The sequence below is a fragment of the Podarcis muralis genome, chromosome 11, assembly GCF_964188315.1.
Source record: "Podarcis muralis chromosome 11, rPodMur119.hap1.1, whole genome shotgun sequence".
Taxonomy (NCBI): Eukaryota; Metazoa; Chordata; class Lepidosauria; order Squamata; family Lacertidae; genus Podarcis; species Podarcis muralis.
In genome coordinates this window covers 18,400,395-18,423,870 of record NC_135665.1, presented here as the reverse complement: position 1 = coordinate 18,423,870, position 23,476 = coordinate 18,400,395, and the positions used below count along the sequence as shown (strand labels likewise).

The window sequence follows — 23,476 nt, the reverse complement described above, 5'->3', positions numbered from 1 at the left end:
GTTGGCCGTGAGGGAAAAAGGGGGGAAACGGGTGTTCGGCTTCCCCTTTCCGAATGGTGCTCCTCCTCATGACTGACCTCCAGCACGACGGGGCGGCCGCCGCTAAAAAGGAAAAAGCTGCCTTGACCCAGTAAGTAGCCTTTCCTCACCACCACGTAGCTGCAGCCACCTGTTCCCGTCGCCAGGCTGGCCATCTTTCCCCAGAGGACGCTTCGGACGGCCGCTCAAAATAAGTCTCTCCAAGTTGGACCCCTGGGGGGAAAGGGGGGACATATGGGAGGGGGGGCGTGGGGAGGACACATGGCCACCCTGTCACAAGGGGATGTGCGCTTTCTTTTTGGGGGGTGGGGTGGGGGAGAAACCTTTTTGAGCGGGGGGGGGACTTTATGGAAAAGTTCTTTTTTAAAAAGAAAACCATATGCAAATACTTTGCCATTAGCAATAGCTTGGATGAATCATGATCAACCATTAAACACACAGCTGCTTGGTGGTGTATGTTAGGTAGCTCTTTTTTGCGATTTTGCAGCAACTTTGCGTAAAACTTAAGTAAAAAAGAGCTCAACAACTCTGCCCCCCACCCCCCAAAAAAGGAAACAGGTCAATGACTCTGGGCAAAACTAAGAAAAGCCCCCCCCCCCCCCAAAGCTCAACAATTTGCCAACTTTTCTGTCCGGATTTTCACTGTTTGAAATATGGTCAACCTCTCTATGTTTATCCTTTAATGCTGTGTATTTTAACACTCCATATATGTGTGAGTATATGTGTGTGTGTGTGTGTGTGTGTGTGTGTGTGTGTGTGTGTGTAGGTGTGTGCACACACTTCTATGTGTGTGTGTACACACACACATATATACATAAAGACACACACAAACACATATATATCCTGGGTTATTGGCCTTAATGCCTCTCTACTGTTGCTGATATTTCAAATGCTGCTCACATTTTTGTGCAATTCTAATGGCTCTTCAGATGTTCTGCAAAAGCATTCCAATCCTCAGACAGGTTTTCTGCGACTACTCTGCCACTTGTCTGACTTGACGTTTGTGTTCTTTGTACAGAAGTAACTTCTCAGAACTAAGCCACAGCACTCTCATGCTGGTTTTGCCAGTGTTTGTGGGAATTGGTTGTCGTGGCGATTTTTGTTCATGTTTATATTTACTCGTTTGGGGGGCCACAGCCCTGTCTGGCTATTTGTGTAGTTCAAAAGGTAGTCCAAATTGGTTAGTACAGAGTGGTTTTGATTTGTCACAGCAATGAAATGGGATGTGGTGCTCTCCCCCAAAGAGGCTGCAACAAGATGGTTTAGGTGGTTTGATGACTGTAACAGTGGTGCTCCAAGCTTGTAGTGGGATGGCATGTAAAAGTCCATTATGCTAAGTTTGGTTCAGTCTCTTGCCACATGTTATGTACATAAATCAGTAACTTTTCACTGGATAGTTCTTCATTGCAAATTGGCTCCATCATAAGCACTGTACATATTTACCAGGTGATAAGCGTTCAGACTGTGGCTTGATTTGTGATCCATCTCACACGTTTGCCAGTCGCCACTTAACACTTAGTAATAAATAGACACAAACGTGCTGTTCCTTGGTCTGTTTCTCACATAGAGAACTGAGGCTTGGATTGGGTTGGGTGACATCGTAGGGATTTGTTTTATATTCGGACATATAGGTGAACACAGCGTAAGAAAGCTAAACTATACAAAGCTCTGGGTAGGTAGGTAGTATGGCAGCTTGAATTGATGCAACAGGATGCCTCATTTATTTGGACACTGATTTAAAACTGACAGCAAAGGAAATACGTGTGTAGACATGTCCTAGATAGTTGACGTTCGTGTCAATGGCTAATTCAGCTATAATTAAGTTATGAATTAAATCTTGCATTCTCTGTAGGATTTCTACCCAGTTGTAAGATGTAATTTTCTAAATCATCGACAGAGCTTAATTTGAGATATGGCACTGGCTGGGATTCAGGATTGTCTGGAATCTGCCTTGGTTGCTACTCCTCTACTTGGCATGTTCAGTAGAGGCATTTGATAAATTCGCCCTTTCCTGGCTAAGTTCTGCCATTAAAAACAGCTTAACAGTTTCTACATTTAATTTTGTTTAAAAAGACACACACAGTTTCTATACTGTATGTGTTCTCAAACACATTGTCTGGCAGCAGAGGCTTGTATCTAGAAGAGGCAAATAAAATAGACTTGCACACTTCCATTCCATTTGCCAGGCAACCCAAGGAAAAGTCTCTTTGGTACAACTCATGGTTGGCACCTTAGTCTGCAAGGCTTAGGTCAAACGCTTGTCTGGCAACCTTCAGGATAGGATTTGAGGGACTGGTAGAAACCTGCCTTGAGAGAGCCTTTGAGTATTGCTTGTAATGTTGTGGTGGGCATCCTGCAAGAGTGCTGAAGAGTAACTCAGGAGGAGAGACTAGCTACTGATGCAGGGACAATGAGGCAAATCACCCCCACTGCATCCAGTGCTGTTTGCAGCAGGATCTTGGATTGTGTTTTCCGAAGAACTACCATGTGTTATTTCTTTTAATGGAGGTAGTTCAAATTAATAGGTCAGTTTTTGTATCCTGTACACACACACACACACACACACACACACACACACACAAATTGAAATGGTGAAATAATCAATATAATTGATTATTTGGGGGCGGCTCCACCCCCATCATTCAGCCCGAACACTGAGGTCCACCTCCAAAGGTCTTCTGGCAGTTCCCTCACCACAAAAAGTGAAGTTATAGGGAACCAGGCAGAGGGCCTTCTCGGCAGTGGCACCCACCTTGTGTAATGCCCTCCCATCAGATGTCAAAGAGATAAAGAACTACACAACTTTTAGAAGACATCTGAAGGCAGACCTATAATGTTTAATGTTTTATTATGTTGTTATAGTTTGCTAGAAGCTGCCCAGAGTGGCCGGGAAAACAAAGCCAGATGGGTGGGGTATTCCATCATTATTATTATTATTATTATTATTATTATTATTATTATTTGCACCGGGGTCAGTTGATGGGCTTAGTAGTGCCAGTTATTAAGTGTATACTCACTGCACAAATATATCTCATCAAGCACTAGATGGGAGCCACTGAGATAGATTTCGGAGACACGAAATTTAAAGAGCTTGTGTGTAGAAGAAGGTGCACAAATGCATGCGCAGATGGAAACAGTAGCTCGCATATGCATGAATGCCCTATGCAAACACAGGCTATAAGCAGCCTATAAAGGAGCAACCACAAAATGTAAGAGGGCCCATCCATCTCTAGCTCCCCTGTAATTCAAGCCCTAAACATTAGTGGATCTTGATAGGCAGCCAGAATAAGTGAAGCAGTGTAGATCTGGAGACCAGATTGCCCTTCTTACAAAGGGAGACGTAGAAAGGTCCTTGCAGGGCGGGGAGATATAGCGTCCTTGGATGTAGATGGGGCCAAATTGTGCATCCCTATACCTTTCTAGGCATCAAGTGGGGTATCAGCACTTCCAGGTTTTCTAAAAAGATAACTTCAAAATGGAGTTTGGTAGAGGATCATATCTGTCAATTTCTGCCCCCTGTTTACTCTGTTATTCAAGCATGCACTAGATTAGTGGTGATGGTGAAAGAGCCAGAAGGTTCATAGCTTACTGCTCTGCCTTTTATCTTCTTTTATCTAGCTCTTGTCATTTCTTCCTCTATCCGGATAAAACCTGTCATGTAGAAGACTTCCACTTGTCTGAAAAAAGCTCTTAAAGAGTATGAATGCCTAACATATTTGTCTCAGGAAACTTAACCATGTAAAAAAACCTGTCACTTGAAGGTCAGTTGCTCTCTGCGAATGTGAAGAACTTCAAAGCTTCTTGTAAATTTAGTGGCTTGCCCTGCTGCTGCTGCTGCTGCTGCTGTTGTTGTTGTAACGTATGGTCAATCATGTTAGGCTTCCACCTCTGTGTCCAGTCCAGATGAGGTTACAGCCTCAGGTGGAGAGAGGTAGGCGTTTAAACTCTAAATAGAGCAAACCATGCCTCACACTAGAGATCACCAGTTTAATTTCAGGTGTCATCTAAAGTGGCAGGTGTTTACTTGCAGGCTGTGTTCCTCCTATATTTTTCCTGGCAGGTTGTGCGGAGAACTACATACACAACTAAGCTTTTATGTCGCCTTGGAGCAAATAATAATAATAATATTAAACATGCTGTTGTCAATTTGTAGTTTGACTAGCACTTGGCACATTCTGTAGTGATGGCCCACTTAGGCTGCAATCCTAGGCACAGTTAGCTGAGAGTAGCAATGGAAGGATCTGTCAATTTCAGTTTATCATTTTTCGAACCTTAAATTCAGTTCTGTACATTTCTGCAGCAATTTGCGAACTTTCTTTTTTAAACTCATGCAAATTCTTCAGGTTTTTAGTGTGAATTTATCCTAAATAAACACGTTTTTGTATGCAGTTTTGACTAATGTACACATTTTTGCCATCAATTTCTCCAAATATATGTTATTTTAACTAATATATTCATTTCTGTGCACAATTTCTCCTAATATTGCATGGGGGAATGGAGAACTGGATTGCAAAATTTAGATAAGTGCAAATTTTGAAAGATGGTTATGTTTTAGTTCTTGTATTGCTTTGGAAAGTGGGAATTTGATAAATTCAGCTTTAAACGTGAACTGATTTGAATTTCTCCCTGATCCCTAACTTTGAGGAAATCCTACTGCATTAAGTGAGGCTTAACTTCTAAGTAGGTGTACACAGGATTGCACTGTTAGACAACATGTACATGAGTAGCCAACTTGATGCCACCCACGTGCTATTGGACTCCAGCTCTCATCAGCCCCAGAAAACATGGTGAATGATCAGGGGTGGCAATCCAGCAGCAAATGGAGGGCACCACATTGACTACACCTGCTCTAAGGAACTGAAAAATATTTGATAAAAATTGAAAGTAAATTTTCCAAACTGAACAGAGGGCAATATTAGCAGGCAAATTATATCTAATGTGAAATATCCAGTGTAAGTAGTCTACATTGTCTCTTAATACCTTTTAACTTGTCATACTTGCAGTCAGGAATCATTGTGCCCTAGATGTTAAAGTAACTGGATGCATCCCCATAATCTGAGGTTTGTGCTCAGGCTGTTTACTTATTTTTATCGTGCAAATTTCAAGGCTAATCTAGATCAGAGTTAGGGAACCTGTGGCACACCAGACATAGTTGAATCACAACTCCCATCATCCTTGGCCATTAAACATGCTGTCTGTGATTGATGCAAACTGTGGTCCTGCAATATTTTAAGGATCACGAGGTTATGGGCAGAACAACAGAATGTTTGGGTGCGCTTTTTTAAAATCAAGAATACAAAGCTGAAAATGAATGAACTACAGCTAAAATGTTATGTTCATTTTTCACATGGTCTGGTCCTTCCCCTGTTCACCTCCCTAATATTCTTAAGAGGGTCTCTTCTCCGGTCTTTGGAAAGTAGCTGGAACTGGGGAAGCAGAAAAGGGTCCTCCTTTCCTTCCACTCTGCAGCTTTAATCTGAAATCTTAGGCGCAGTACTGCGCCCAAAGCTCAGAAACTGCTTGCAGTAGTGAAATTCCCTGTTGCAAAATGCGCCTAGAACAATCGGAGTTTTGAATATTGATCTAAATTTAGGGGCACCACTTACAGGGCACATGAAAAGGCCACAGACAGTCCTTTGCTGAATATTTGTCACTATAGAAGACAGTCTTACTGAAATAAGTTAATAATATATTTGGTATTTGAGCTAGTCCTCTTTCCAATATAGAAACTAAACCACTACCACCCAAAAAGACCAGGACAGAAACATCACAATTAATTTGGCATATAAATCAAACAAAACTCCCCATGTTCATGTTATTATGTATCAGGTGCTATTAATATACATGGAAATTTAACAAGTAACATACAAAGTCACTGTGTCAAGGACTTTAAAAGTTGATAGTGAAAAAGACAGAAGTTGGGGAAGGGAAACAACAACAGGGAGAGGAAGACATGAGAGTAGCTAGGATACATATTTGCATCTCAAATATTTCCACAAACCTAGTAGCGTGTAGATTGGTTTATGCACAAATGATCTTAAGAGTGCTTGCCAACCTCTTCCCTCCGCCCCGTGTGTCCAGCAACATTTGAAGCAGGAAAATTATGCTGTTTATGCAGTCTGCTACCCTACTAACAGTGTTTTGAATCAGGCTCTGTTCTTGTCATATGAGCAAAAGTAAACAACTGTGAAAAAACAACCCCACCACAGATACACACAGAAATTCCATTTATAAAGTCAAACAACAGCAAGTGGAAACTCAGCTCATGGGGTTAATGGTTCCACACATAAGGGTCCTTGTTAGAATTTCTTTAAACCATTCACTCTAATTCTGTTAAATCACTTGACTGCACTGCTATATCAATGTTTACTGTAAGGTAAAGGTAAACCCCTTCATGGATCACTGCCTTGCCGTGGCAAAGGGGCTTGAATAACTCAGAGAAGCTATGAACTATGCCGAGCAGGGCACCCAAGATCAACAGGTCATAGTGGAGAGTTTTGACCAAACGTGATCCACCTGGAGGAGGAACCGGCAAGCCACTCCAGTATCCCTGCCAAGAAAACTCCATGGACAAAGACAACAGGCATATAAAAGTTATGACACTGGAAGATGAGCCCCTCAGGTCGGAAGGTGTCCAACATGCTACTGGGGAAGAGCGGAGGACAAGTACAAGTAGATCCAGAGCTGATGAAGTGGCTGGGCCAAAGCCAAAAGGACGCTCAGTTGCGGATATGCATGGAAGCGAAAGGAAAGTCCAATGCTGTAAAGAAAAATATTGCATAGGAACCTGGAATGTAAGAACCATGAACCTGGGTAAGTTGGATGTGGTCAAAAATGAGATGGCAAGAATAAATATTGACATCCTGGGCATCAGTGAACTAAAATGGACGGGAATGGGCGAATTCAGTTCGGATGACTATCATATCTACTACTGTGGGCAAGAAACCCGTAAAAGAAATTGAGTGGCCCTCATAGTCAACAAAAGAGTGGCGAAAGCTGTACTGGGATGCAATCTCAAAAATGATAGAATGATCTCGATACGAATCCAAGGCAGACCTTTTAACATCACAGTAATCCAAGTAATCCAACTACTGGTGTTGAAGAAACTGAAAGTGACCAATTCTATGAAGACTTACAAGACCTTATAGAAGTGACACCAAAGAAGGATGTTCTTCTCATTATAGGGGATTGGAATGCTAAAGTAGGGAATCAAGAGATAAAAGGAACAACTGGCAAGTTTGGCCTTGGAGATCAAAACGAAGCAGGGCAAAGGCTAATGGAGTTCTGTCAAGAGAACAAGCTGGTCATCACAAACACACTTTTCCAACAACACAAGAGACGACTCTACACATGGACATCACCAGATGGGCAACATCGAAATCAGATTGATTATATTCTCTGCAGCCAAAGATGGAGAAGCTCTATACAGTCAGCAAAAACAAGACCTGGAGCTGACTGTGGCTCAGATCATCAGCTTCTTATGGCAAAATTCAAGCTTAAACTGAAGAAAGTAGGAAAAACCACTGGGCCGGTAAGATACAATCTAAACCAAATCCCTTATGAATACACAGTGGAAGTGAGGAACAGGTTTAAGGATTTAGATTTGCTGGACAGAGTGACTGAAGAACTATGGGTGGAGGCTCGCAACATTATACAGGAGGCAGCAACTAAAACCATCCCAATGAAAAAGAAATGCAAGAAAGCAAAGTGGCTGTCCAACGAGGCCTTACAAATAGCGGGGGAGAGAAGGCAAGCAAAATGCGAGGGAGATAGTGAAAGATACAGGAAATTGAATGCAGATTTCCAAAGAATAGCAAGGAGAGACAAGAAGGCCTTCTTAGACGAGCAATGCAAAGAAATAGAGGAAAACAACAGAACGGGAAGAACCAGAGATCTGTTCAAGAAAATCGGAAATATGAAAGGAACGTTTCGTACAAAGATTACCATAATAAAGGACAAAAGTGGTAAGGACCTAACAGAAGCAGAAGACATCAAGAAGAGGTGGCAAGAATACACAGAGGAATTATACCAGGAAGATATGGATGTCTCGTACACCCCAGGTAGTGTGGTTGCTGACCTTGAGCCAGACATCCTGGAGAGTGAAGTCAAATGGGCCTTAGAAAGCACTGCAAATAACAAGGCCAGTGGAAGTGATGGTATTCCAGCTGAACTATTTAAAATTGTAAAAGATGATGCTGTTAAGGTGCTACACTCAATATGCCAGCAAGTTTGGAAAACTCAGCAGTGGCCAGAGGATTGGAGAAGATCAGTCTACATCCCAATCCCAAAGAAAGGCAGTGCCAAAGAATGCTCCAACTACCGCACAATTGCACTCATTTCACACGCTAGCAAGGTTATGCTTAAAATTCTACAAGGAAGGCTCAAGCAGTATGTGGACCGAGAACTCCCAGAAGTGCAAGCTGGATTTAGAAGAGGCAGAGACCAAATTGCAAACATGCGCTGGATTATGGAGAAAGCTAGAGAGTTCCAGAAAGACATCTACTTCTGCTTCATTGACTATGCAAAAGCCTTTGACTGTGTCGACCACAGCAAACCATGGCAAGTTCTTAAAGAAATGGGAGTGCCTGATTACCTCATCTGTCTCCTGAGAAATCTCTATGTGGGACAAGAAGCTTCAGTCAGAACTGGATATGGAACAACTGATTGGTTCAAAATTGGGAAAGGAGTACGACAAGGCTGTATATTGTCTCCCTGCTTATTTAACTTATATGCAGAATTCATCATGCGAAAGGCTGGGATGGATGAATCCCAAGCCGGAATTGAGATTGCCGGAAGAAATATCAACAACCTCAGATATGCAGATGACACAACCTTGATGGCAGAAAGTGAGGAGGAATTAAAGAACCTTTTATTGAGGGTGAAAGAGGAGAGCGCAAAATATGGTCTGAAGCTCAACATCAAAAAACCGAAGATCATGGCCACTGGTCCCATCACCTCTTGGCAAATAGAAGGGGAAGAAATGGAGGCAGTGAGAGATTTTACTTTCTTGGGCTCCATGATCACTGCAGATGGTGACAGCAGTCATGAAATTAAAAGACGCCTGCTTCTTGGGAGAAAAGCAATGACAAACCTAGACAGCATCTTAAAAAGTAGAGACATCACCTTGCCAACAAAGGTCTGTATAGTAAAAGCTATGGTTTTCCCAGTAGTGATGTATGGAAGTGAGAGCTGGACCATAAAGAAGGCTGATCGCCGAAGAATTGATGCTTTTGAATTATGGTGCTGGAGGAGACTCTTGAGAGTCCCATGGACTGCAGGAAGATCAAACCTATCCATTCTTAAGGAAATCAGCCCTGAGTGCTCACTGGAAGGACAGATTGTGAAGCTGAGGCTCCAATACTTTGGCCACCTCATGAGAAGAGAAGACTCCCTGGAAAAGACCCTGATGTTGGGAAAGATGGAGGGCACAAGGAGAAGGGGACGACAGAGGATGAGATGGTTGGATGGTGTTTTTGAAGCTACCAGTATGAGTTTGATCAAACTGCGGGAGGCAGTGGAGGACAGAAGTGCCTGGCGTGCTCTGGTCCATGGGGTCACGAAGAGTCGGACACGACTAAACGACTAAACAACAAAGGTAAAGGTACTCCTGCCCGTACGGGCCAGTCTTGTCCGACTCTAGGGTTGTGCGCTCATTTCATTTAAGAGGCCGGGAGCCAGCGCTGTCCGCAGACACTTCCGGGTCACGTGGCCAGCGTGACGAAGCTGCTCTGGCGAGCCAGCACCAGTGCAGCACACGGAAACGCCGTTTACCTTCCCACTATAAAGCGGTACCTATTTATCTACTTGCACTTAGGGGTGCTTTCGAATAGTGATACGTTGACTATATTAAATAATTGTTATGTTAAAAATAATCAGGTCATGAGCATTGTATTTTATTTGGAGCTCCAACATCTGCCTGCCTGATTGGATCTGATGCCTGTGCTCATTTTGGTCTACCATTCTTGCTAGAACAGTCAGCAGGTACGGGGAACCTGGGGTCTTCCCAGTGGTTCTGGACTCCAACTTCCATCAGCCCTAGTCAGCATGGACAATGACAAGGAATTGTGAGAACATCTGGAGGGCCACAGATTACACATCCCTGGAGTAGGACACCTTAGCATTCAGGTCACAGGAGCTGGTGTGAGAGCACTGCAGTGAATATCAGAGCTTTATTCTGCTGCATTTCCTGCAGATCATGGGAACACATTAGTCAGCTGAGCAGATGGGATTCCATTGACCCATTACTCACAGGCACACTTCTCAGCTTTTGCTAATTATATGTTAAGAGGCTCACTTCATTGTTTCGAGACAGAAAAGTTGTTTTAGTGTCTGTCTGGTGTGGTGGTTTTACACAGAAACCAGTACAGTGGTACCTCAGTTTACGAACTTAATCCATTCCGGAAGTCCGTTCTTAAACTGAAACTGTTCTTAAACCAAGGTGTGCTTTCCCTAAAGAGGCCTCCCGCCACTGGTGCCCTTCTACTGTTCGGATTCCGTTCTTAGACCGAGGTAAGGTTCGCAAACCAGGACACTACTTCCAGTTTTGCGGAGTTCATAAACGGAATTATTCGTAAACAGGACTGTTCTTAAACCAAGGTACCACTGTATCTTGTTTGTTGCGATTATATCCCACATTTTTCTCCAAGGAGGTCAAGGTGGCATACAGAGTTCACCCCTCCTTATTTAATTCCCACAGCAACTCTGTGAGGTAGGTTACGCTGAGAGTTAGTGACTAGCCCAAGGTCATGCAAGTGAGGATTTGAACCCTGATCTCCAAGGTCCTAGACAGACTCTATAACTGCTATGCCACACTGGCTCTGACATTTTCTGGTGAGTCTCTGGTTTCAAAAATTTTGTTGAGGTGTTGTTTTTGTTTGTATTTGCATATATCACTCAAGCAGATTGCCTACTGCCTTGATCCATTCAGTCTGGAGAATCCCAACAAACATGAACTATTACGCTGCAATCCTAAACATAATGGAACTAAATAAACACACATAGGATTGCACTGTTAGTTTGATTTGTGTTCTTTTAAATGAGTTGTTTATTTATATCTGCATTTGGATGCACGTATAGCCCTAGTCATGCATTTACTTACATGTAGGACTTTTGTGTGCAGCAGGTGGTGTGGAGTTGTGATTATAGCCTTGCACATGCATTGTAACGCTGTTGCTTCTCCCCACTTTTGCATGCCGAGTGCAAAGGTCTGAACGGAATCTTTCATGAAAGCAACTGTTTGCCTAGAGGGCATCCATGGAAGCAACTGGGTATGTCACTCACCTGGAGTCCCTATTCACAAGCAGATACTTGTGCAAAGGTTTCAGATCTCCATGCTCAACATGCACAGGTTGCAAGTGGGGCCAGGAGTACACATGAATAAATGCATGAATAGTGCCTTCCCAGGTTAAGAATTAAGAGGTACTCCTGCTGCTTAATTACTATGTGTCTATAATGTAGTTAATGTGCTGTGCATCTAATGAGCAGCTGCCCACTTAATTCCTGAAACCACCTCCACAAAACCAATCTCTTAAATTGTTACGTGTTTCCTTCAGGTTGTTTCATCTTCTCCTTTCCTACAGAGAGAGGGCGTGCTAAATTGTTGTGCATGTTTCAAAGGATCGGCTAGTATAATGGATACTGAATTTGGCTCTGACATTGTCACACAAATAAAAGGGTCACTTCCTGTATTCCATCTTGCAAACAAACAAATTCTTGTTCATCTACAGTACTGGATGAGTTACAGAGGAGAAACAAAAATAAATTTCAGTAGAAATTTGAACATGTACACTACAGAGACCAATGTAACAGTCAAGCAGCATAAACAAAAATATCACTGACAGTTGGGGTTCCCATCCCCATGTTGAAAGCCGTATATGCAAGTAAGACAGCTCCCTGAAGATTAACACTGATCACGTATTGGTTGGGGAATGAGCCCAGCTGATACAGCAACATCAAAGGGGTGGGACTCCCCGCATAAATTCCTACTGGCCCCTTTGCACTTTTCAGTCTGAATGCCTGAAAAGAGATATAGTCAGACCTATTGTGAGCCATGGTATAATACCAGAAATGTGGAAAATATAATTTAAGTATCACTAGAGAAACTTTCCTTTCAAGATTTGTAATATTGAATGGGATTGGATCAGTATTAGAAATTAGCCAGGTGCCAGGCTCATTTTGTAACTGGCACAGGTCCAGTTGCGACCGTGTAGAGATTTCTGAGTGCCAGGTTGGAGACTGGGGAAAGCAAAACGTCGCTTAGGGAAGGATCTGAAATATTTTCCTTGAGGCTTGAATTTGTTTTATTCTGAATTGTTTTGTTTGATGTTTTAATGTGTTGTAAACGGCTTTGAGAGTCGTTCTTTAAAATATAAAGTCATACAAATGATAACGACAACAACAACCAATAATTTCCATTGGGTGGGTGGGAACAGGCGCATAGACATTCCATTGTGGTGACCGTAACCTAGGTTTAAGTGTTTAGCTAACACTGGATTGAATCATGGTGCTTGTGTTGTAAGTCTGTACTAGGAACCCAAAATGATACACTGACAGTGCCATGGATTTTACATTAGATCGTCCCGAAGAAAAAGGAGGGAAAGCAACAGGTTTGAGGAGGGCCTCAATGAATGAATGGACGCCTCACTCTGAGGATCGGGTCCTTCCTCAGAGTGAGGCATTATTGGTATCTGCCACCACTAGTTTCCCATGACAGTGTCAAATGCATCTTGAAATTCAAATTTGAACCAAGATTTGCCACCCTCACAATGTAGAAGTGGATCCAGGAATCTTTACAGCCACTATCCCCACAATGCTTTGCTCTGAGAAAGGAAGCTTTCCTCAGAGTGAGGAGTGGTGGTTCAGGAGAGCCCTGTTAGAGTGCTGGTGATGGCACTTCCTTGTGGGTGACAGTGGCTATAGTAGCCAGTGGGGAGGCAGCCAGCTATGGTGACGGTGGCAGTGACAGGCAACCCCATCTGTGTTGGACGGGAATGCAGCCTGCCAGTCTTCTCATTTGCTACCTGAACCATGAGGCTACTTTATTATAGTTTGGATAACTGTTTTTAAAAATCCATAAATTTTGGATTGTGGGCAAATTTCACTGAAATCTTAACTTTGAAGAAAGCTTTGTAGTTTGTTGCCTCCTGTAAATGTATATGGATGTCATTTTTTGAATAGTCCTCCTTTTATTCACACATCAGATTATTAGTATGCTTTTCAGGTGTCTTAATATAAAAGAGATTTTATAGTTCCTGATGCTTTTCTAAAATTAAAGAGTTAGTGAGTTGTTAATTTCATATCCTTGGTTAAAAAAAGTGGTAACTTTTAGTGAACGCATCTTCATTGTAGGCATATTTCCACCAACCAGTATATCTGCAACGTACATATTGTATTAGGATGTGAAAGGCTAGTGTTTCATTATAGATTGGCTGTCAACAGTGGCATGTAAGTCTTTGGAAATAGTTGACAGTTATATCCTTGAGCAAGATTTACCCATGATGAATCAATTTCCTCTTTTTACAAAATACTTCATTATTTTGTATGAGTTATAAATTTCACTTCCTGTTTAGATAATTTTGTGGGTTGTTTTTCTTTCTTTTTTTTTAATTGCTCACATAGATTGCTGTTTCAAAAGCTTTTGTAATCCTGGCATTAATGTTACTCTATAAGTGAAGAAATGTCTTCCCATTCTTGGATGAGCTAATTATTCAGTCATCATTTTAAATTATGATAGTTATCTGTGAGTTAATATGTGCAGCTTCACACATACAGCTGCTGGACAAATAGGTGCCTATCCTATTAGGTATTTAATGAAGGTTAAGAGCAAGTTAGGGACGCGGGTGGCGCTGTGGGTAAAAGCCTCAGCGCCTAGGGCTTGCCGATCGAAAGGTCGACGGTTCGAATCCCTGCGGCGGGGTGCGCTCCCGTTGCTCGGTCCCAGCGCCTGCCAACCTAGCAGTTCGAAAGCACCCTCGGGTGCAAGTAGATAAATAGGGACCGCTTACTAGCGGGAAGGTAAACGGCGTTTCCGTGTGTGGCTCTGGCTCGCCAGAGCAGCGATGTCACACTGGCCACGTGACCCGGAAGTGTCTCCGGACAGCGCTGGCCCCCGGCCTCTTGAGTGAGATGGGCGCACAACCCTAGAGTCTGGCAAGACTGGCCCGTACGGGCAGGGGTACCTTTACCTTTAAGAGCAAGTTACCTCATATGCAGAGCAATAAGATTAATTTATACAGGGGTTATATTTAAAAACAAAACATTAGTGTATTTTGTTTACCCCCAATTCTGGATGAAGATTACATTTCATGAAGCAGGGGCATTCCTTGAGCTATCAGGGTTTCAGGAATGGATTTCCAACTTATTTTTGTATTTTTAAGGACACCCCCTATTTTATTTACCAATTTAAATGCCATGTCAGGCATGGATTTCCAGTTTATAGTATAAAAGGCAGAAAAGAGATTCCAAAGAGCTAAAGAGCCTTCAGCGTACATGTGCATAAACCAGGGGGTGGAGGGGTGTGTGTCCTCTTCCTCTTCTGCATGATTTTCTGCATGATTAATCCAGCATGTTTTACAATCCACACATTATCGGCTAGGTTCCACTGTGAAAAACAGCATGCCTCTTTGTGGAGAAGGTCAACCAGGTCTAAATCAAGCTGTTTTGACTTAATGGAATCAAGGACAGGATGCAAATGCAAATTTTCTTGTCTCTTTTCAATGAGAATTGCTGGGATTTGCACCACAGGTTTGAATAACAAATTAAGGGTTACATGTCTGTATCTTTTCCATTGGATCTTAATTCTTGCACAGGGGTACACCTGCCTGTCCCCATCTGTAAGTTATGATATGCTGCTTCCAGCACAATTTTTAGAGAAAGAGGTGCCAGAAGCACCATGAATACCTCCCTTGTTCTCTTATAATGGCAATGGCGCCCACCTCAGAGGTGTCGGAACTGAGTTCCAGTGAGTTCCTACTGAAAAAAAGCCCTGGCTACTTCCAGTATTGTTGACTAGACTGTACAAAGATATTCTTTTAAAAATTTCTTAATCCTGATATTGACTGATTAGGTGTTAGGTAGCTGCTAGCAGAAGGCCAAGGAAATTTCATGGAGAGAATCCATGGGTGGGAGGAAGGGCCTTCCCCTTCAAGATTCTGTCCTCAACCTTGCTCATCCCTTTTCCTTCATTGCTTGCTCTTTACTCCATCCCTTCCCCTAAGCAATTTTAGGCTGCTACAAAGGAGCAGGGATGGAGAACCTCTCACCCCAAGCCACAGGCCTCACTGGTCTTGCTTCACACCCTCCTGGGCTGGAATGCATCCCTGAACTCTGATAATGACTCTTGCTTCCCTGGATGGAGGATAGAGAGGTGTGTGTAGAAACTAGTTCACTGCACAGGGGTAAAATTTAAATCCATTGCTCCACCCACGTTTATTTCTTGCACCACCCACCATGTATATGTACCTCTGAGAAGGGAATAGAGCTCCTTTTAATATGCACTTTAAGCTGCTTGCATTCCCATTTAAGTAGCGACATCCACATGACATCACCCTCAAACAGCCCCTGTCCCTTTGGTTTTCCCTTGTAAATTCAGATTTCCCTATTCCAGCGGTACATTTTGAAAAATATATCGAAACTGCTTTTCCGACAGTGGGTGCATTGACTTGACCCCCCCCCCCCCCAATTCCTGGATGTGTGCCATTCCTGGGCAGACACAATTTTTCAGCTGATTCTTATGTTCATGCCCTGGTTGTGCAAAACTAACACATTCAAATGAACAGATTGTAAGGTGCAGACAAAGACAAAAGGGAATAGCTGCTGGTCTGGACAGGATCAAGCAGGTTTGATCTTCAACTTCAATTTGACTAATAAGGTCAAATTCAAAGGGAGAAAATGTGGATTCCAGCAAGCGTACACAAGCCCTTAAGCAGCAACATCCTAGGCTTTGCGCCATGACATCCAGTAGATTCTATTCAGTGACTTCATTGCTTCTGCATCACTATGCATCAGCAGAAAAAGAAAGAGATAGGTCAAAGGTGGGTGATAGCCTGCAGCACTCTCAAGCCAGTTCAAAGATAGGTGTGGAAGGCAAAGCATTTTCAGTGTAATTCTGGTTGTTTTACCAGAAGCCATAACTTCCTTTGTCCCATCTATCATGTCATCTCTTCCAAACGTGAAGTGGATCAAGCAGATTCTTTATATATAGGAGCCAACACCCTAGCCTTGGTAACTACTTGTCTGCAGACTTTTTAGTTACAGTGGTACCTCAGGTACTTATTTCGTTCCGGAGGTCCATTCTTAACCTGAAGCACCACTTTAGCTAATGGGGCCTCCTGCTGCTGCCACGCTTCCGGAGCACGATTTCTATTCTCATCCTGTTCTCATCCTGAAAGTTCTTAACCTGAGGTACTATTTCTGGGTTAGCGGAGTCTGTAGCCTGAAGCATATGTAACCCAAGGAACCACTGTACTAATTCCAACAAGTGGTACATTTACAGCCTTATATCACCTAATCATCCTGAAGCTGCAAAAATAATTCCTAAATATGAACTTCTATTCATATGGGAAACAAACAAAAGCTTCTTAATACATAAAATATTTTTTTTAAAAAACTGTTGTTATTGAAGTTGAAGCATTCTCTTAAAGTTGAGGCATTCTTTTTCACAGTGCATATCTTAAAATTACAATACGTTTCCTGTGATTTTTCTCTTCTGTTGCATTACAAGCATCAAGCAAAAATCAAAATCTCAGTTCTGCTTTCTCATAATGCTTATGAAAATTATTATCACAAAGTTCAGTTGAAGTCCCTGAAGAAGAAGCTACTCTGCAGCCCTTCAAAATAAAATAAACTTATTTTTTTATGACTGCAGTATAACTAAGTAGCTCCAACCCATTCGGAAGGTCTCTAAAAAGCACAAACAAATTGGATGTGATTGGGGCCATCATGTTTTTAAATATTTCATTTTGTACATTTATGTCCCATCTTTGGGGCCACATACATGGCATTCCTAGATGTCTCCCATCAGGATTACTGTGGTATCCTGTCCTCCATTGCTGTATTTATTTTTTAAGACATTTTTATCCTGTTTTCCAGTTATAAAATCAAATTGTAGCAGCTTGCAATAAAAATTTAAATCTCAAGATTTCAAAAAACAAAAACAAACACCCAAGCCTAACAATACAACAAACATGCCACGGATATGATTGACTCTCAGTGCAATCCTTTGTGCAGTTACAAAGTAATCCCATTAAATTCAATATGGGGCCTTCTTTTGAATGAGTAAGAAGACTAATTTTATTCACCTTAGAAAACATACTCTTTGAAGCAATGGCAATCATATTGTCTAGTGAGAATGAAAATATTCAGTTTTGACGTTGTGCCATTTGCAACTTGGGTTACGAATCCCACAGCTGAAAGACTGTCTGCCAGTGGAACTGTTAAAGCTTTTCTATCTCAAGAGATCAGAAAGGGGAAAGAGAAAATGTAAAGAAGCTGCTTTTCAGTGACAGTTCTCATTCTGAACTTTTGGTTGTTTTGTTCCTAGAGAATGAGAAACACTGAATCAATTTCTATTGGTAAAAAAGGATGCGAGCTGTCAAGTTACAGAGGACAGCACTCTATCATTTTTCATTGTCATTGAGTGCAAGTATGATGAATTCTTGAGCTTCAGCTCTTTTGTTGAAGGGAACTTGACTCAGTGTACCTGAATGAAAATGTTAGGGAGGAAGAGACGAATGGGTTGGTTGGTTTTTTTGTCCCTTTTGGTAGAAATGACCACCCTGACTGTGAAAAGAGTGACCATTTGAAAGCCGTAAGTAAGCAGAACCTGCCAAAGTTCATTTAATCATAACAGAAAATTTTAACATTCTCCATTTTACCATGTCTCTTTACCTGTCACTAAAGCATAATTATTCAAGCTTGGTCCCCAGATATTGTTGAACTACAGTCTCCATCATCCCCTGCCAGTTTAGCCAGTGATCAGAGATGATGGGAGTTATAGTTCTAACAACATTTGAGGACCCAAAGTTGAAGAAGGCTGTACTTAAGGAAGCATTCCTGAGAATGCTTTTTGGAAGTAGGTTCCACTGAAAGCAGTGAGGCTTCCGTGTAAATAAATGCATTAGCACTGAGCATAGTGCATATCCCAAGCTTTTTGCTGCCTTAACTGCACTTCAGTCTGGATCTGCTCCTTCCCTCCTTCAAATTAGTAAAGTGATTATATGCTGCAGGCAACCTTTATAGGCTGCAGACTTAGTGAGGCGGCTATCTCTTCTCTGATCTTTGCTGGGAATTGCAACCGGCAGCTCATGTTGCTTGGGACAGATACAATATTTGTTCACTACACTAGCAAAACAAAGCCGTCTTATTTCAACACACCCAGTACCTTGCTTTATTTGCCTTTCCACAAGTCATTTTACCTTCCATCCTGCTTGTACTGGCAATATTCACACACAACAAACTCCAGAATGTTTTCTTTACAGATATACAGACAGTGGTCTTTCTGCTATGATAGCACACTGTGACTTCTAAGGCTATTGTTTTAGCACTTGCCCTGCCAAGGTGGCACCATGGGGCGGGGGGGGGGGTGATAGATGAAAGCAGGAATTGGTGTCTGAGTTCTGCAGCAGGAGGTGGCACTATTTAGTTTTTGCTTCAGGCAGCAAAATGTCTTGGGCTAGCCTTGTTTATTCCTGTTTTTTTGTCTTACATCCAAGAACAACTGTTGTCTTCAGTGCAGCAGCAGACAAAAAAATCTTCCTACTGCACGTTTCCCAAGAATAAGCATATTTATATTTCACAATGATGGCCCCATTCCACATTTCTTTTTGAACATCCCATTGATTTCAACTGGATTATGCCCAATTAAAATATGATTAGGTCTGCAGTATTAGATAACATTGATATTTTAGATTATATAAATATTTAAAAGTGCTTCGGATCGTAGAACCAGAGTAGATCAAAGGTGGCAGGTGCATATCTCCACAGTGATAAGCAAAGTTCCAGCTAGCAACAAGAGAACTGAACTAGCTGGTGTGTACATATTGCAGTTGGTATAAAAATGTTACATTTGTTATGAAAGCATGGTGCTAAATCCTAACTAGATAAACAGGCAGGCAGGTGCACAGTTTAAGTATTAGATTTTAGGGTGATGGGTTAGGATTTGCTTTGTTTATTAAAGTTTGCTTTTAAAATGTAGAAGGCTTGGAATTTAAGGAATTATGCAGTGGCACTGATGATAAATGTCATTTTCCCTGCAGTTCAGAAAGTGAAAATGGGACAGAAGAGAAAAAGAAGAGCGGGAAACCATATCCTGGGCTGTCACAGACATCACCAAGTGATCTTGAATGTTTTGAAGACCAGAAGAAGGTTGTAACTTCACGGTAATAAAGAATCCAAATATACAAACTTTTCAATAGTGTAACTCTTCCAAAGAAAGCTGTTAGACACACAGTTCCAGAGGATGTTGCATTTGCAGTCCCATTTGGACCACTGCCAATGTGGTGTGGGGCTCAGGAGAGTTTGAAAGGCTGGTCCAGATGGCCACCAGATCCAGACTCTGGCCACTGGTTACCTGTCCCTGCTACAAACTGTAGTAAATAGAGATGAGTGGAGGGTCCCTAACTAACCACAGGCACATTCCCTTCCTCTCAGTTATTAAACATCTGGTTTTAATTCTCTTGAACACATAAACAAACCTGAAATTGATATCATATGAGTAACCAGTGAGTCTCAATCTATAAATAATCTTCAGCTTCTCACTTAATTCTGCAAAGTTGTAGCTTAGTAATTAGAAACAAGGGTAGTAATGCCATACAAATCTGGAAATAGGATTTGGTGTTTTGCCAGTTCGTTAGATAGATATTCATGTTCTGGGTTCTTAACAGAAGATCTTACTGGCTGATAGCTCTTCAGTTTGTCCTATCATAAGCTGGCCCAAAATTCTATACTGCACCTATGTAATAATATATGTGTGCCATTACCATACTCATCTTTCTGTACATCCATTTTGCATATACATTTCACAGTATTGTCATCAGCATAGTTTTTGTAAATGCATTCCTCCCTGCCCAATTTGTATTTCCTTCCTTCTTCTCTACATGCAGCTACACTCATCCTCAATCTGCTCCCTGATAGAAGAACCTCCATTATGGATGGAGCAACTAGCTTTCTTCTCCCCCAGATGAGATAAATACCAGGGCAGAACTAAACCTATTCCTATGCATCATTAATGGCAGTAAGGGACCATTATCAGTTAATTAGGGCTCTGGGTTTGAATTCATTTGAGCTCATATGATGAATGTTGCCTGTGTAAAGGAGGAGTCTTCAGTCATAGGCTTGGCATGACCTCGTGTCCAGTCTCCCCAGCACACCATAGGCCACATTGTATTTCAGTGATGGTTTCCTTAAAATGTGTAATTTACATGCATGGTTCTTGTGACTGAGCGGGTGTTTGCAAAGCTTCCAGTAGTAGTCATTTGAAAACTTCAAAATAAGCATATTGGCCCCAGATCTACCTACTATTTCTCTGGATTTATTTATTTTTAAAGTGTGGTGAACATGGGCATCAAAAGTGAGCTGATTACCGTATTTTTCGCCCCATAGGACGCACCAAGTTTTTTTGGGGGAAATAAAGGGGGGGATTTATTTTTTTTTTTCCCCAGGCGCTTGTGGGGCCGGCAGCGGGGAGAAGCGCTCTTCTCCCCGCCACCCGACTTCAGACCAGGTCCGGGGACAGCGGGAAGACGCGCTGCGCCTCCCCACTGTCCCCGGAGCTTGCAGGGCCGGCAGCGGGGAGAAGCACTCTTCTCCCCGCCGCCCGCCTTCAGACCAGGTCCGGGGACAGCGGGAAGATGCGCTGCGCCTCCCTGCTGTCCCCGGAGCTTGCGGGGCTGGCGGTGGGGAGAAGCACGCGTCTCCCCGCCGTCACCCTCCAAACCACATCGGGAAACAGCGGGATGGCGGCGTTCCGCCTCCCCGCTGTCCCCCGACCTTGCGGGGCTGGTGCTGGGGCTCTCCAGGCTTCAGCGAAAGCCTGCATTCGCCCCATAGGACGCACACACATTTCCCCTTCATTTTTGGAGGGGAAAAAGTGCGTCCTATAGGGCGAAAAATACGGTATGTAAAATAACTCTCCTTGAGACCTTTAAGGGTAAGGTGTTGTTGGACTCCAGTTCTTATCAGCTCCAGCCAGCGTGGCCAATGGTCAAGAATGATAACTGTTGTCCAACAACATCTAGAGGGCCACAGGCTCCCCATCCCTGCTGCAGAAATGCTGCCTGTGAGCTTTTTAAAAAAGAAAAACCTCATTTTGAAAATAGTGTTATATGCATGGGATGTTGCCTTTCTCTAGGTCGAAGACAATAGTGGATAATACCTTCTTGGCAACAGATGGCAAGAACGTCTCAAAGCCCGAAAGGAAGAAGAGTGCCTCAAATCAGGTACTGGAGAAATCTACTTGTTTGGGATCCAGACCCTGCAGTCATCATCTGAGGCCCTTCTTCATGTGCCTCCACAAGAGGTCCGGAGGGTGGCAACACAAGAGTGGGCCATTTCTGTGGTGGCTCGATTTGTGGAATGCTCTCCTCAAGGAGGCTCACCTGGCACCATCATTACATATCTTTAATTGCCAGGCGAAAGTGTTTCCCTATAACCAGACCTTTGGCTGATTAAACATTCTTGTATGGGCTTTTAAATGTGTTTGGGGGCTTGGTTTGTTTTTGTTTTACAATGTATTTTGTATTCTCATTTTATATTTTTATGTTGTGAACTGCCCTGTGATCTTCTGATGAAGAGCAGTATTAATTTTTATTTTTATTTTTAATAAATACCCACTTTAGGCAACGTGTATTGCATGCTTATGTTGGCTGCATTATTCTGCCAAACTGCAACGATGACCTCGAGAATTTTTGGACCTTGCACAAAGTATCAAAATAATTCTCCCTCAGACATAACAGTGGCATTTTGGGCCTCTGACCCAATCTGTTTCCACTGCCACTGTTATCCATTGCCTGGGACTTCGTTCCCTTCCAATAATATTAGGCCCTCAAACTGTACCTCTGTTCCTGAATAGCATAAATATAACCCCAGTTCCTACATCTTCTGCAGAAAAGGGACTTACAGTTAGTTGCTTAATGCAAAGATAGACATCAGCTGGCATATATAGTAATGTTTATGCAGCAATAACCAAAATGTATCTATTTGTTTCCTCAACTTTAGTTTAAGGCAAATGCTCACTTTCACAAGCTGTTTCTGGATGTCCCAATTGATGAACCCTTGAGAAAAAGTAAGTTGAATAATGCTATATTTTTTCCCCTGTTTTGTTACATTGAATTTTCTGTCACACTAACCCTTTGGCATGCCTCAAAGTTTTTGCAAGAAATTCTATTACTAGCTAAAATATTAGTGAGAGATTTCTGGCCATTGACACATGAATTTGGATGTTTAGTTTTTGATAGTCTCTTCTAGTTCATAGCCAAGATGTTTGCTTTCCCAAATCTTGTATTGAGTAGCTTTCTCCTAATAGATCAGAGTTCAGCTACAAGAGATTTAGGATATGATCTAAAGCTATTTGACTTTTTCAGAGTGATTCCCCTTCCATGAATAACAGCATTTACATTTCATAGACAGTATTTAATAGATTGCTTACAGCATTGCACAAGTGCAGCTGTTTGATAATGTTGTACTTGTGACCCTTTCAGATTTTACCTGTGCGTTACAAAAAGAAATCTTGTACCAAGGGAAGCTATTCATATCGGAGAACTGGATTTGCTTCCATTCTAAGGTCTTTGGCAAAGACACTAAGGTAAATGAAATCAAGTGTTATTATTCTTGCCTAATTCTTTTTTTAATATGGTTGGGGTGATGATATAAATGTTAATGGAAACAATGGGACACTTGTAGAATTAGAAAATTAAAAAGGATCCGGTGGTTTCAACCCCACAACCCGGGGTGAAATAATGTTGAATTTGTTAATAGAAGTGACTATACCAATTGTTAATACAGCATTAGGTCTACAAAAAGAACCACAAATCACCTGGTGGTGGTAACGTAATTTGACTAGTCTTCTCAGTTCAAGATGTTTCTCTCTGGAGAAGCTGAGTTAAGGAAGCAGCATACTGCTTCCCTTCTAAGCAAGGGTTTAATTGGAGATGGAGCAGGGTGTGACTTGCATGTTTAGTTGTATATCTCAAAGTATCTTAGGAAGCAGATGTTGGCTGCTTTGTGACAGGTCTATGCAAGAACCAGCTTTCTCACAATGGGTTATTTCTCAGTAACCATGAAAACTACTGGAGCCAAGTTACCATCTTTATACTCCAATAACTGATACAATCTCATTTCAGATTAGTATACCTGTGTTGTCAGTGACACTGATAAAGAAAACAAAGACCGCCCTTCTAGTGCCAAATGCCCTGGTTATAACAACAGTCTCTGATAGGGTAAG

General features: G+C 42.2%; 1 protein-coding gene across 3 annotated transcripts in view; it reads left to right on the top strand.

Annotated features, from left to right (window-relative positions):
• GRAMD2B (GRAM domain containing 2B) overlaps nucleotides 1–23,476 on the top strand; it is a 60,794-nt gene that overhangs the window by 25,886 nt on the left and 11,432 nt on the right. For 2 of the 3 annotated variants that reach the window (XM_028748564.2, XM_028748562.2), the window contains exons 2-6: nucleotides 19,293–19,415; nucleotides 21,386–21,473; nucleotides 22,252–22,318; nucleotides 22,734–22,837; nucleotides 23,376–23,471. In XM_028748564.2, the coding sequence (XP_028604397.2) occupies nucleotides 19,293–19,415; nucleotides 21,386–21,473; nucleotides 22,252–22,318; nucleotides 22,734–22,837; nucleotides 23,376–23,471 (478 nt within the window). Of the gene's footprint in view, nucleotides 131–19,292; nucleotides 19,416–21,385; nucleotides 21,474–22,251; nucleotides 22,319–22,733; nucleotides 22,838–23,375; nucleotides 23,472–23,476 lie in introns of all 3 variants that reach the window. The other variant, XM_028748563.2, reaches the window with a different exon arrangement.